Genomic DNA, 16121 nt, shown 5'->3' with positions numbered 1-16121 from the left:
AAAGAGATTGTATTGATTATTTATTTATTTTTTTATTTTTTTATTTTTTTGGGGGGGATGTCATTAAAATCATGTAATATGCAGATTATGCGTTGAAGAATAATTAAGCATTGTGAAATGTCATTCAAACTAATGTTTTAAAACCACACTCGTCAGCCAGTGGGCTGCAAAGCTCTCATAGGTGGGTGTGATGTTGGTCAAAAATTAAATTTATCTTATTCGATCTAGCCCCGAAAGTATTTATGGAAGCGAAAGTGGGCCTCGGGTTAAAAAGTGACTGAGAAGCGCAAATTTAAAAGATTAGAACCTCAGATGCATGTAAGAGGAGGGAATAGAACCCTGTGGGAAATGGTTCAATAGCCCAATTAGTCCTAATTAATCTGTCAAAATAACGAGTGACAAGTGATATCGGTCCCAAATACATCTGTCATTTGGTAGTGAAAGGGCCAACAGGCTTGTCATGAGCTCACAGCCAAAAGGTGGAAAGACCCACTTTAAATTGAGGTCAATTAAGCAGGCCAACCTCTACCGACAGTACAAGGCCATTCATTAGTGTGTGGAACATTTACATGCCCTTTGTTGTCTGTAGCAAATGAATTATCTTTTTGTAAATGAAGAACAGAGACATATCGTAAGACTAGCCAACTCTTTTGATTACGGATTCCACAACCCACTGACTTTAAAATTTGAAGATGCACTGTACTATGTAATACAGTGGTAAGTTTTACCTTTTCTATCTTGCGTGCAGTTTATATGTTGTCACATTCAAATTGACTACTGTAAAAGTGGAAATTTTCGCGGTGTTGAAATTTTCGCGCATTTCGCGCAATCAGAAACTAGCGCGAAAATAAAAGCACGCGAATATTTCTGCTTGCCATATGTTCCTGTAGTTGATGTCTTGATACCGCGGAATTAAAAACACGCGAAACTCTTCTTATCCGGCCGAGAGCGAAAAATTAGTCGCGCGAAAATATCCACTTTTACAGTACTTTTCTGAGTAAATTTTACAGATACTGTACCTTTTTCCTGTAGTACAGTCAACTTTGCCAAAGTCAAATATATTTGGACTAAAGAAATAGCTTCGACTGAAGAGAAAATTTCACTTTTGAGGGCTTAAAATCAATAGGATATATAAAGTGAAGAGGACTTGAAAAGACCTTTGACTTGGGCGAATATTCGACTTGTGCGAGGTCGTCTTCAGCAAGATTGACTGTATTTCAATGCAAGCCTTTCACACACTTATGATTTGCTATGATTTCAGTGAAGTGTTACACTTCTGCCTTTAAATGTGGAAGTGATGAATTGCATGCATTTTAGTGGAGCAGGACATAAACACAGATTTCGTATGTTCTTCCAGGCTTTAAAACTGACACATTAAAAAAAAGAAAGAAGTTATTACAAGGTATGTTCGTACAGTGTATGTTCGTACAGTGTATCAAATCTTTATAAACTATCTGTTGGAAGAGTTGTATGTAGATATTTTTTTTTTGGTTTTTTTTGAGCAGTGCCGAAAAGAAATCAAGGATTGTTCATTGTCATTGGAGCTACTAGCAGTACATGTACCTACTTTTTTTTATTGCACATCTTTTGCCCTGCTCTTTTGTTTTGTACAGGATTTGACTTTGTTATCTGTTGTTTATAAGTGTATACAAATGTGTACAACTTTAATTCTGTTTAATGTTAACTTTAGACATGTATATTGCTTTGTCATTTATGTCTCTGTCACAGTATGGCAATAAACATGCTACTGATGTTCACTGAAAACAAAGCAAAATTCCTCCACCTCTCATGTGTATTTGTACGTTGTACCTCAAACATTGTTTCCAAAACTGGTGAATTTCACTTCCGCTGATTGACAAATTGCGTTACATCAACGTAAATGAATGAAACAAGACACCTGTCCAGTGATCAGGAGGTCATGGGTTTGAATCTTGGTGGGGTATGCACGCCCGTGTTTTCTTTTGTCATGGTTACTATATACTAAAAGGCTGATCAATACAGTGCCTACTTACTATTCACTACGATGTAGGGCAATTTGTCTATCAGATGCGAGATGTAATAAAAACTTGATGTAGAAATTTCATCAGTTTAAAATTTCACTTCATTTCACTGGCTGAACATGGAAGATTTGAAGTTCCATTTCCACTGAACTGAAAGCAGTGATGTCCTCTGGTCTCTAGACAAGCCTGTCTCTAGCTACAATATTGCAACATCCTGTATACGCCAGATATTTCGCAAGGTCTTTATCTTTGCTAATTTTGCGAGTCGGGTGCTATTCGCGATATTAAAGACACATGAAAATATCGACTCTGATCATGCTATGAATGTGATGTACGCGTATACATTTCTCTGTTCGGTATAAGACTCCACGATCGCGAATCTAACTACTCGCGAAATATCGGAAGTTCTGATTTGCGAAAATTGAAACTCGCGAAATATATGGCGTAAACAGTAGATGCCACACTTCATTTCAAACTTTATGGTGTGTAATTGTATGATTTCTTGAATGACAGTGATAAAGAATGACTAAAAACATACACTGCAAATTCAATTTTCAGGTGACTCCTGTTATAACGAAGTCCTTGGAACAGCAATTTTCTTTCATCATATTGAAATTTTGTCGTAGAACAATAAATTATATAAAGATAGTTACAGGCAATTCCCGCTATAACGAAGTCTTCGGGACCAGTAATTTTCTTTCGTTACATTGAAATTTCATTGTAGCCAAATAATAAAAGTATATAAAGATATGTAGATACAGTTATTTTGGGATCCTGAATTTCCGTACTCTGTTGTAACAAGAATTTCGGTATAGCCATGTTCATTATAACGGGAGTGCACTTTACTTGTCTGGCTAGTTCTGCTGTATGTTATGTAGGCCCCTAATATGACTTTGTGACAGTAACACAAATACAAGTACTATTTTGACTCGTGGAACTAAATTTCCCAAGTGATGGCCTTTGACTGGAGGCAGAAAATGATAATAATCCTCTAGGAGATTTGAAGGGGTCGGTGCAATATAGTGCTAACCCACACAATAGTCATTTTGAGATAATCGCTGTTGAATGTTTGGAAAGTCCATACATTGTACATTAATAAAACATGAATGCATGGATTTTTTACCATCTTATTGGTTGAATTTAAATATGATATTTTCATGGACGTTAGAGTGAAGGATAAGGATTATGAAAATGCATGTAACTCAATTTTGACAAAAGTGTGGGTTAGCACTATATTGCACAGACCCCTTCATTTGTGTTTTATGTGTGTGTGTGTGCGTGTGAGGGGGTATATGTGTGTGGCAGAGAGAGAGAGGGAGAGAGAGAGTGAGAACTCCAACAAAATGTTCAATCTTACTATTCCAAATATTAATATTTTCTGACTTTATTCATATTAAACATTATAAAAAACAACATCTTTAATGTTAGTAATTTTTATTTTGATCTGTACAGGATGTTACACATACTTTTGACAGTTCTACACATACATTTAATATGACATTTTCTGGGATCATCTTATGGCAATACGGTAGATCTCATTTGGTTGAGTTGTACACCAAAATACCCCCTCCTCAAAATGGTTCCATGACATTTGCTCCTGCGACAATTACTCCCATGAAATTTCTGCATGCTAAGCCAATCATAAATTCTACAAACAAATTTAACCCTAACCCTAATCGTCATATTATCAAACTAAACCTAAACCCGTATCACAACCCTGTCACTCTAAGTCCTTGGAGAAAATAAGACCGGAGCAATTGTCGCAGGAGCAAATGTTGCATCACCCCTCAAAATAGCTGAAGTTCAATGAAGAAATCGGTTTCCACTGGAGGATGTTTGATTGTGTCTAGAGACCTGATGATTTGAATTTATTATTTGCAATGACATATAAAATTACGGATATTCAATGACTAAAAAAATAAATTAAAAAGTGGACAAATAGGTCATCCAAGGAAGGGCATCATCATGTGATTGACTCCGAGGAGTCTTTACAATACTCCACCACGTAAAATGAGTGACTTCTATTCTCATTTGTTTACTTTTGTAAAACTTGTTGATCTGTAGTTGATGTTTTATTGATATTCACATGTAATTGTCTCCTGGGGCCACATTCCTCCAATTATCACATAGGGCAAAATGCTGACTTTTGATTGTTACATTTGAACCTTGTTTGGACCAAATAAAGCAGGCCACCTAAATGTAAATGGAGAACATTTAGAATATGTGAAGATGCCTAGCAATACTTTTGTTTGTGAACTATGATATTCTCAACATCACAACAGTTTTTCAACTAGATGAAACTCTTTCCACAGCTGCGAGATCTGTCCACTGTAACTCAGCTTCTTGCATACACAACATGAAGTTTCATACCATATAGTTTGTGCTAAACTGCAATAAATATTCATAAAATATCTAGCTATAGCCTTGCTAGGTCTCATTTTATACTATTGTTGATGTACTGAACAAACATGTTGGCCAGTAGGGAGATGTCCTCTACGGGGTGAAGCTTGGTGTACGATATAAACTGTCGTCGTAGCCGCTGCAGCTCGGCATTGTTGATGGTCCTGGCTAGATGAACGTGATGAAAAGCGTTAAGGATGTGACACCACTGCATGGGTTCCTCTTAATTACTGATCTCTAACAAGCACAAGGTGAAGGGAAGCACATACAGGGGATTCTCCATATAACAAGCTTCTTGGGATCACTGAAATTACCTCTTTATACAGGCGACTCCTTTTATAATGAAGTCCTTTTAACAGGCAGTTTCCTTTTGTTGCATCAAAATTTCATTATAGCTGAACAGTAATGTATGTAAAGAGATATGGACGATAATTTTGGACCTGAATTTTTACTTTGATGTAACAAGAATTTTGTAATTACTACATTTGTTATAACGGGAGTGCGCTGTATCAAGTATTTTTCAATATCACGGGAAAAATCACAAGAACATAAAAGGGATGGGACCTGCAAAATTGCCTTGCATTACATCAAGAATCTCACTACATCTGACCTCGTTATAAGAAGGTTCCACTGTATGATGTGGTTCCATTACAGTGTGAGGACAGTTGGAAAATACACAGTATTATCTTCACGTATTATGGAGGTAATGTGTTGGGTACAAAGGGGACCTGCACAACAAATGATTGTTTAAACAAGGGACGAGGACAACAGAAGAAAGAGAATTTACACAGCACACATCATTATATATACACTCACATGATATTCATATATACATACTATTAATATGAGATTTGTGGGTCCTCTTAATAAAATCCACAAAACAATTCACTTCAATTATTAAGCACATCACGAGAAATCGAAAGTTCTTGTATATACTAAGAAAAACAAGCAACTCTCAAAACAACTCAAGATTCGTTTTTAGTAAGGTATTTGAAATGAGCAAGGATATTCGGTCCTTTGCCCCAGGGATAGCAACCTCATCTCCAGGAACACTTGTCTTCTGTGCAGCTACAAGAGTCTATGGAAGGAAGTAATGCAATTGAGCACACCATAAGCATCTACAAAACACAAAATAATGTCAGTATCTCTGAAGCAGCCTACAGCTGTAAAGTACATTGTAAGCAATGAGAGTATGAAAAACAGTCATTTTCTGTAGCTGTAAAGTACATTGTAATCAATGAGAGTATGAAAAACAGTCATTTTCTTTCTCCATACAGATTTAGCTGAGTTCTGGAAGAACGAGAAAATATTCAGATCTCACTGTCAATGATGTGTTGGGAAATTACTGTTTTTGCTGAGTAACTGTGAAGCAATAGTGAAGATGACAACAAAGTGTCTGGTACAAACAGAGAAGGACAAATCTGCAAGCTGTTAGGGAAACTGCTGATGAATGTGTTTCGTGAGGGAACATCTGCTTCTCTGTTGGTATTGACTTGAAAGCGATGTTCAGTGATATAGCACTGCTCCCTAAAACGGAACTTTTAATGACTGTCCAGGGAGTGAGAGGCTGACATGTAAGTATGTTTCACAAGGAGACTTTTTATTATGCTTTCTCACAAAAGAGAGGACTGAAAGCCTGATGAATAATTTTTTTCAGAAATAATGATAATAATAATAAACCTATTTTTGTATAGCGCATATCACAAAAATATATTAATGTCTCTATGCACATTGAAGGAAGGAACTAATAAAAATTAGGAAAATAGACATGAGAGAAAGAGAGGAGGCAAAACGAAATGAAAAGTGACAGAGCTGTAACAAACATTGTATAGTTTTAACCTAGTCCACGGACATGTTAAAGAGATATGTTTTCAACAAACGCTTAAAATCATCTACTGTGTTGGTTTGCTTGAGATACGTGGGTAATTTGTTCCATAACTCTGCTGCTGCCAGTTGAAAAGATCTTGCGCCGTAAAACTGTGTTGATATTGTGGGGATGTACAACAAAAGTTTGGACTGAGAGCGAAGATTTCTTGCTGGACAATATTTTGTTATGAGCTGTTGAAGATAAATAGGGCCTAGTTCTTGCAAACACATAAATACATGATTAAGATCTTGAAGTCAATCCATTGCTCTACTGGCAGCCAGTGCAGTTGTCTAAGATTGGACTTTTATGTGGTACAATTACACAGCAAAACTTATTCCTTTGAAAAAGAGAATTCCAGTGACATTTTCCTCATATTTGTGGTCATTTTTGATAATTCATTCTTACATGACTGAAACCTCAAAGGAGGCCATAGGAACTATTACTGTAATAATCATTGTTCTATCTTTTTGAAATCAATACAGTGAAGCTGTGTTTGGCATGTCATTACAAGCAATACTCTTCCCACTTACTTGAAAGGGTATTTTGATGTGAGCCTCATACTTTTGAAAAAGCAAAGTTATAATTCACCATTTATTTCGCCTGCCAGACTTTGATTTTTATAGTTAATCCCAAGACAAGTGGGAAGGTGGGTGTGTATGCATGTCAGTGATTATTAAATACGATGATTCGTAGGGTGGCGAGTTGGCTCAGTCGGTAGCGCGTCTGCCTCACGATCACGCGGCCCGGGTTCGAACCCGAGTCTGGACTGAGCAATGTTGTGTGTAAGCATACCGTCCCCTCTAGCAAGAGGCAAAACACTCTGTCCCTCGGATAGGACATAAAATGGAGGTCCTGTGTATGAGAGAGTAACAACTCATGCATGTAAAAGAACCCGCTTCATTCATTCATCGCAAAGAGCAGGGTGTTTAACCCGGTGAAGTGGTCCCACCTCACATCCAACTGGACCCCATGGAAGACCAGCTTAACATAGCTGAATATGGGCTATCCAGCCATCTTCACAGATGGAAATGAACAAACAAACAAACAATTTGCTTGGTGTTTTCTACAGGTCAGATATGTACGAAAGTTTATAGGTTCCACCAAGAAGACAATTCAACCTTTTGGGTTTCAAGGAGGCATGAAGTGAAGGCTAGTTATGACTTACCGGTCTGAGATTTTGTATTCTTGTCTTTGCGGAAAGGAGAAATTTGGAAGACAAGGTCTAATAACTCACCCTCTTACCTTCTTTCACCCAAAACGCAAGAAGACAAGATCTCATATTTGCATTCTTGGACCCAAGAACAGAAAAGAAGATCTTCCCTCTTGCCTTCCCATCACAAGAAGTCAAGGATTTCAGATCTCGAATCTCGCCTTCTCACTTCCAAGAAGGGGAGGAATTATCTTGTCTTCTCACCTCCTTGGACCAAAAAAGGTCAAGAAGGCATGGAACCATCTCATCTTCCTGGTGGCACTTATAAGCTTCCAGATATAAGAGAATTTAAATCTTACTGTAACTGCCTCCTGCGTCCTCTTGTCAAGTTCATACAGGAAGTTGGTAGCCGACAGTGGTTGCTGCAATAAAAGGCAGGACAACAAAGTCTTTTTGAAACAAAATTGGCATTCATATGTAGCATTTTAATCCCTTCCCTGGATATCATATCTCCATTGAGAGTGCTCCTAGTTCCTCCATATTGCTCCATTTTATTTCACAGCTTTCAATACAATTTTATCTGTGGGATAATACTTTCTCACCCCGTTGACGACGAGATGACTTTGCTATAAAAATAATTTCCCATTGACACCTGCCAGAGTATGCTTGAGACTAGTCTTCAACGGGTTAATGACCAATGAAGAAAGGCAAGTCATCGCATAGACATGAAGCATGTTGACTGGCAAACAAAGCATAATAATGGTTCATAACTGTGTGTTCTAATCACCACAAGGAACATTGCCTACAAATCAATGTATACTCACTGAAACGGTGGATAGATTTGGGGGAGGGGCCTTTCTGTGGAAGAGTGCGTCACATATTGCAGAGCAAGGGAGCTCATCTGTCGGCATGACTGTGAAGAGTGGGGAGTCCCATCGATTTTTGGACTCCGGAGGTTCAAATCTCATTACCAGGGCATCTAATCTAAGAGATAAAAACCAAAATGAACATACTCATAATAACACCATCGTCAGGAATAGACCAGCCTATACAGAGAGGTGAAATTGATCTATGGTACAGGCTTATAACCCAGACAGTTAATACATTTAACTGGGTTTACAAGATGTATGGTAGGGGTCCAACCCACCGACCGGGTCCATAACGACCGACCGCGCATTATAATGGCATTGCGCGTACAGAAAGAAAATGTACGCATGGGACTACGCGCAACGGTGTTCGATTCTTCACTGGGCTACGCTACCGAGTAAAATGTGGCGAAAACAACTAACTATTCCCTCAAAATTACCGAAATTTAGCAAAATCGAATACGGTTTATCGTGTAACTACATATAACTAGGCCTACCATTGCTGACTCGTTGTTAGATGTAGAGTATCCTTCCGTAATAAATTTGACGATTTTGACCGCAAAATTGTCACCACCGCTTGTACGATCGTGCACACGTTACACATACACATGACATAAACATTTTGTCGCCCGCTACGACCGTACGAGTTGATGCAGAAACGAGAAATGAATGTGAAAAAACAAACCGACTCATCTAATTTATTTCAATTACGATGAAAAGTTTCCTAATGAAAATCAAGTCAAATTCATCAAACAGTCCTTCAAAAGTAATATCGAAGGATTCAAAATATATTCAAATATTATTGGGGAAAAAAATTACGACTAGAAAAAAACAGCAGCTTGTCGAAAAAACGTGTTTAAGTACGCTTTATACGTATTGTCAATAGAGGGCGGGGTGGTCGGTCGATATGAGCCCGGCAACTGAGTGCGGAAAAAATGACACCCCACGCGTTCGAAGCCGCCATCTAGAGCGCGTACCTCAGATCGCATTTGCAGTGCGCGCTTGTGAATCCGGAGTATTTTCTCCACACGTGAGTAAAATTTCAGGCAAATTGTGAGATTTTTCACGTTTCTATTGATAGAAAAACGTTAGGTGTCCGATATTATGAACACCCAACCATACTGCACTTTCTCCTGTGTGCTACTGTATATGAAATACAGTCCTTGCACATGTGTTAACTGTTTTTTGAAAAAGGGAAAGAAACCTTTATGGGTTATCAAATTATAAACAGATGCCAATATTGATTAAATCTCATCAGCAGATGCAGCATTGAGAAAGAAGAGTTATAACATTTCATGGGTCACAACCTTGTAAAAAGTTAGCAGCATTGATTTAACTTAACCTGAACATTGAGGACAGGCTGATTTTGCTACAACATGCATTTCCCACAGACCCCTGCCCAAGTATACACGGGACTTGTCCTAAATGGGTTAATCACAGTCTTTCCCATCTCATCAAGTGAACACTATGACACAATTCACAACAAACACTGTATAGTAATTTAGCTGTGCTACACTCAAAACAGCGACAATATTAACAGTTTCAAATACAGCATACTAACTCTGCCTAACCCTCACTTTGCCAGCATTCTAGACTAGACTGAAATAAGTACAAAAAACAATTATTCTGTAAATAAGAATCCTGCCTCTTTGTTTCAAGATTTTGTGGCTTCAGTCACTGATGAACAGTTGCTCTGCATTCAAAAGAAAAGAACACTTTACATTAATATATAAAGAGCATACCTGTACATTATAATCCTCAATTCTGCCACTTCAAAGACCTCAAAACAAGCTATCTGGATACATTCGGCAACGCCATCACTATTTACATACAAGCACCCACGTTCTCTAGAGAAAGTAAAGAATGATCAGTCTTACATCTCTTGGGAATATTTCTCCTCCTCGGGTCTCCTTCCATTCCAATCTGATGCCATCTCTGCTGGAGTGTTGCAGAAAATCTGCCAGCAGATTGTAAAAGTGCAATTACACAGATTACACCCCCAAACAATGAAAATCTGGATCTCTTGCACACCCGAAAGTGTAAAATTGACTCAAACTCAAATAATTACTGACAAGAAGGTAAAATAGGAAGGTTCCTTTTAAATATGTACAACTGGTATTTACCATGTAACCCACATTTTTTTTTTTTTTTTAAAATCCTTATACACTATGACATTAAAAGGATAATGCCTTTAGCAAACAACAATGATATAAATTACACTTTTGTTGTCCTCCTAACCTTTCTCTAATACAAGCAGAATTTCAAATATTACAAGTATGCACACAATGGCTACTTTCTTGTTGTTAGTAAAATAGGTCTTCTGAAATATACTTTTAATTGAGAAAATCATTACACTTTCTCCGCATGAGAAAATTTCTCATCAAAGTTATCACGAAATATTCTGTTGGATACTCACAACACAGTGAGGTGTCTGTGATGACTTGACAGCACAGTAGAGTTCATATCTGAAACCTGAAGAGAGGATGAATGGATAGAGAGATAGAAGGATGAACAAATGGATAAATAGATTGATGGACACGCGAATAGGTGGATGAATAGATTGTATAAGAGGCAACACAAGGTAAAAGGATTCTACAGATTTGTGTCTGTTAGTGTAAAACACGATATATTCGCGGCGTGAAAATTCACGAATTGGAGGCGACGACCTTTCTCGCTGCATGAAATTTTCGCGAATTGCCACTGGCATCCAATGCATATTGTGTAGGCAAGAACTTTCGTGTGCATTTTAATTTCGCGAATGTTGGCACTCGCAAAAATTGCAAAATTAAAATGCATGCGAACATTCCTCGTCTTACAGTTTGTAACAAAAAGAGATCACTAGCATCACTCAACAAGTCTAAAAAGATCTTTCAAAGATTTTGTTCTCAGTCATAAATGGATCCGGTACTTTGTAAATACAGCATCCCATACATTATTCATTTCACATTATAGAAAACGAGCACAGTCATTTCTTGAAGCATTCCGGTTGTCGTAAGCTACGATCGTCACATATCAATCTAAATAACTGAAGATGGCAATCTAGTTGCATAATTTAATAATTTACAGAAAGCAACAGCAAGATTCACAAAATTGGAAGACATGACATGATTAAGTGGGGACCCAGGGTTAGAGTAGCTTGAAATGTAGCTTCAGGTTAAGTTTTATTTTTCTGTTTCATGCTAGCCAATATGACTACCGTACATTCTTAATTAAGTCTTTCTTTCTACAAAATATCCATATTTGTAATACTGCTCACCTTTGATATAGTTCAGGGAGTCAAGGATGACAACATCTTCTTTTGAGAGTAATCTGAAATAAGAGTAAATGTTTTTATTCAGGGCAGTGACAGAAATGTGTTCTCTGCACATCACTTAGGGCACTGAATGAATAATAATTCCAAATGATATTTCCCAAAATGTTAACGGAATGATAGAGTTTTGGTTGAAGTGGGGGATTCAGATATTAACCTTTTGCCACATAATTAGAAACCACTTAAAAAATATGAAAGAGTATACAATTTTACGAGCTATTCAAAGTTTATTTGATGAAAATAGGCTTTGAAATGGCTGAGATATCCCCAAAGAAAGTAAAACAAAGCGCTCCTAATAAAAAGGTGGGTCCTATCTTTCATTCAGACATATCTGTTTCTGGATATCTTAGCCATTTCTAAACCAATTAATCAATAAACTTTGAATATCTCTTAAAATTGTATCATACTTTCTTCATATTTCAAAAGAGGTTTCTCATTATCTTAAAAAAAAAATGTTGGAAACCTGAAACTTCTCAAAGAAAACCAAACTATCCATTTGACACATCACATAATCATTGATATTGTCATCACATAAAAAAACTTAGATTTTGATTAATCCATATTGTCATTTAAGTCCAAATAAAAGAAATACTGTGTTTCTGTGTCCTCCAGCATCTTCAACCAAGAAATGCGAAAAATCTCTTTTGTCCATGGCAGTTTACAAGATTTTAAAGCCTCCTACACTGGATAACTTGCCTGGAAATGACTGTTGGCATCTTATCAAATTTCATTCTAATTCAATTACCGTACTGAAGCTCTTGTATGATTGGTCATAGTGCATACCTTTGAGTAGCAGATTTCAGCTTTCCTCTTGCTTCTTTTTCTTTCTTTGAATCTGCATGGAAGACAACCAACATTAACACAGTATGGGCATAGCCGGAATAAAATTAAACAAAATCTGGTTTTTATTTATTCTAGATATCAACCTGGTTCAATAGCGGATGTATAATTCATCTAGAATTGTACTTCAATATCTTATTTGAACCCCTCTTTAAAGGTTTCAAAGAGATAATTGGTTGCTCAAGAATTTGATTCTGTAATGTCACTACTACATCTTGTATAGGTTTGGAGCTGATAGGGCCTGAGGAAGGGAAGGACTAATAAATAGGAACCTACCACATTCTTCACAGAAGATACGACAGAGGGCCTAGTTATACTTCTTCCTCGTGAGACCACCATTGAAATACTGTGCCATCATCTGAAATCCATTCACCACGAAGGATGCATCCAGAATTGAGACAGTACAGCAACGAGCAGCTCGATTTGTCCTGCAGAGATTCTACTATAGTGTGTCAGGCTTGATCAAACAACTTAAGTTCTGCCTCAATATTCTCTACAAAAAAAAAGGACAACATAGCCATCAACACAGATCATCTTTTGACGCCCATGCCCTACACAGACATGGTACACAATACCATCCAAACAAGTTCCAGATCTATTTCTGCAGGAACCTAACACGGTGGAGTCACTGGTGCGGTTAGCAGGAACCCAATTGTATCGGAACTCTTTTTTCTTTTCTTTTTTTCCACTGAAGACCGTACTGGCATGGAATACACTCCCTACCAGTACCAACATTCTCATGCCAACTCATGGCTTTTACATTAGTAGAAGCCTGTAAGATAGCGCTCACATGAATCAGCCACTAAAAGATGCAGCCTTTTCTACTTGCACCTTTGTGTCCTTGTCATTTACATAAACACAGCCTACCTGCATTGCATGACACAAGTCCAATACATTCAGAGTGATGGATCCTGTTGAGTATCATTGTAGCATAGCAAGTAGAAAAGTGGGAGATTCCCCTTATCCCCCCATTTCATATTTTGCTTATTGCACTTTTGCAGAAGACTTTTAAATTTAGAGGTGAAAATGATTCTAGCATGTTAAAAAAAAAAAAAAAAAAAAAACATATCTGCATTATCAAACATGTTAACCACTGTAATCCTCATTCTTTTCACAACTTGCACAAATAAAGTTGCCAAAGCAAGATCCCTGTCCCTGATCATGAGAAAGACCTTGGAGTGACCTTTGATTCTGCACTTTCGTTCACCGAGCACGTTGCTGAGATAACCAAAAGAGCCAATACCAAGCTTGGCATTCTGAAAAGATCCTTTTCCAGCCTGAATGAAAGACGATGGCTCAAGCTCTACAAGTCTATCGTCAGACCCACACTAGAATATTGTAACTCGGTATGGTGTCCAATGTTAAAAAAAGATGAGGATTTGCTAGAGAAATTGCAGCAAAGAGCCACACGTCAACTTCCACATCTTTGCCACCTGGAATATCCAGACAGACTGAAAGCCCTGGGTTTGGAGACTCTTGCATACAGGAGACAAAGAGCAGAGGTTCTACAAATCTATAAGATCATGAACGGGATTGACCGCCTTGATGTACGCAAATTTTTCCAATTGGTAGATAGCTCCAGAATCAGAGGCCACTGCATGAAAGTCAGAAAACCCAGATCCAACCTGTTCGCTGCTGTATTAAACAACTGGAACTCCTTGCCAGATGCAGCTGTCAGAGCAACAAGTGTAAATCAATTCAAAACTATCCTTGAGAAACACTGGAACAGCCATCCCCTAAAGTACAGCCCATATCAGAGGGATAGTGAAACCTGGAGGCGCAAATAAGCAATGCTTTACGTCTCTAAATCCAAGTGAGTATAAGTAAAGTTGAAATGCCATATCACAATACTTGCACAAGGGAGTAGTGCGCTACCAGTTGGGGCCAAATCGTGATATCGGTCCCCTCTGTTCTGCGTGTGCATGTGCAAAGTCTATGGTCATGGAGGTTGAAAGAAGTCCCCAGCCGCGCTATGACGAAATGAATGGCGGTGAATGGAGTGGTGGACTAGACCCTATTTCACAATAATGCAGCAGTTGGACAACCAGAACCAGCGTGCAAGTGTGCTCAACTTAAAAGCCCCATTCATCATAAACACGTCATAATACAGTCAATACTCATACTATAATCTGTCTACTAGACTAGTATAGTAAGGGTACTAGCTCTCGCACAGGGACTTAATGGTCGCGCATAGCGTAACTGCGTATAGCAAGCAATATTACGCGTACTGTAGGACTAAGCGCAAAATTTGCCGATACGCCCACGGAATAAACATACCTGACAACCGCTAAACATGAGAGGGAAGCAGGTAAGAAATTTTGATTTCGAACAAATTTTTCACTAAATTTCCAATTTTTTACCTTGTAATTTACCTACCTTAGCTTAAAATCTGTTTTAAGGATGTTGTAGCCTAGACGAGTCGTCTCGCTTGTCTCGTTCGTAGCCGATAGAATTCGTAATTTGTTCGATCGATCGTTTATAATATTCTACGAAAGCCGAAGCACGTTACAGCCGCAGAGGGGCAGACACTTTCACGCATGAAACTACATAGGGCAGCTGCGCGACCTTTACATACCCCGAGAAATTGAACGCATAAAATTATTAAGTCCGACATACAAACGGCGACAGCGCACTAAACACTCGTCATCGTATCATCAGGAGATTCTGGGAGGTGATTTTTCTGCATTTTTGTGATATTTATTGAGAAATTCAGGTACGATTGTGGAATAATTTCTATTATAAGAGCATCACAAAGTTTCGTGCGCGATATCTAGACCCCTCAACCATACTACTACTGTGAGTATACTAGCTAGGCCCCCTAGTCCCTTACTAGAAGTTGAACACTAACAGTTGGTTAGGACTCTAGATCATGTCCAACGCATATGCTGCATTCCCACGCACAAGCAAACATGTTTTCATGAGTTGATCCGGTTTTCAAAGTTTTCAATTATATTTATGTGAAATCCAACGAAGCCAGAAGAACTGAATAAAATTATCAGTGCTTTGTACAGTGACCAGTGAAATACAGACCAGAAACTCGACACAGCTCGCTCCTCTGATTAAACCGAACCGGAGCACATATAGGAAGTATTCAACATAACTGACACGATATGCAATTAGCGGGACTAAGTAAATTATCGTACCTGCATATACCGTGTTTTTGTCAATTCCAACATTCTCGTCACTGACAGAATGCAGTTTTCTGTCACTACTTGATTCGATAAAAGCTTTCAATTCTTCCGCTCGTTTGCTCTTTCCACTGGAGGGAAAGCCACATAGAAGAACAAGTGGCATGGTAAATTTTTGAAAGGTAGCGTCTGCTTTTACTTCAGTCTGAAGTCACGGAATCCTTGCCACATAACATCCACATCGCACACCTGCACTGTGCTGCTACCAAAGAGATTATACCACAAGAGGGCGTAGTCCAGTAGAGAGGCAGCCGCGCGAGGGAGCTGCCATTTTGCGTTGTGGGAGCCGCCATTGCACGGATCCTGTACAGTAGATGGCAGCGCACTGTTAAATGCGCTCGACTTGAATATTCGGCGCAGTGACCTTGCGTTGTTTTATTGTGATGTCACAATGGTCATGTTTAAGCGTCATAATGGTGCTGATGTTGTTTGATTTTATGGCGTGAGTGGGAATGTACGCGAAACAAACGTCATAGTGCTCAACTACTGTCTAGTCTACA

The 16121-nt window shown here is 38.3% G+C and overlaps 1 protein-coding gene across 1 annotated transcript; it reads right to left on the bottom strand.

The window, feature by feature from the left end:
- Nucleotides 1-3384: 3384 nt before the first annotated feature.
- Nucleotides 3385-15786, bottom strand: LOC140237629 (protein KTI12 homolog). The gene is made up of 9 exons (XM_072317555.1): nucleotides 15577-15786; nucleotides 12377-12428; nucleotides 11540-11592; nucleotides 10700-10755; nucleotides 10161-10240; nucleotides 8242-8401; nucleotides 7777-7839; nucleotides 5410-5478; nucleotides 3385-4578 (listed from the first exon to the last, which is right to left on the bottom strand). Exons 1-9 carry the CDS (start codon nucleotides 15725-15727, stop codon nucleotides 4435-4437), a joined length of 828 nt encoding a protein of 275 aa, XP_072173656.1. The 5' UTR covers nucleotides 15728-15786; the 3' UTR covers nucleotides 3385-4434.
- Between the last annotated feature and the right edge of the window lie 335 nt (nucleotides 15787-16121).

This window comes from Diadema setosum, chromosome 14, assembly GCF_964275005.1.
Source record: "Diadema setosum chromosome 14, eeDiaSeto1, whole genome shotgun sequence".
Taxonomy (NCBI): Eukaryota; Metazoa; Echinodermata; class Echinoidea; order Diadematoida; family Diadematidae; genus Diadema; species Diadema setosum.
Note: the sequence above shows the minus strand (reverse complement) of the source record. Positions and strands in the feature narration are given on the sequence as shown.

Excerpts from the sequence above, each read along its gene's own strand:
- LOC140237629 (XM_072317555.1), bottom strand. The coding sequence starts at position 15,727 with ATGCCACTTGTTCTTCTATGTGGCTTTCCCTCCAGTGGAAAGAGCAAA. Across the intron at positions 12,429-15,576 it reads CAAAAACACGGTATATGCAG|ATTCAAAGAAAGAAAAAGAA; the intron begins GTACGATAATTT and ends TCTTCCATGCAG. Across the intron at positions 8,402-10,160 it reads GAGAAATATTCCCAAGAGAT|ATTAGATGCCCTGGTAATGA; the intron begins GTAAGACTGATC and ends TTTATCTCTTAG.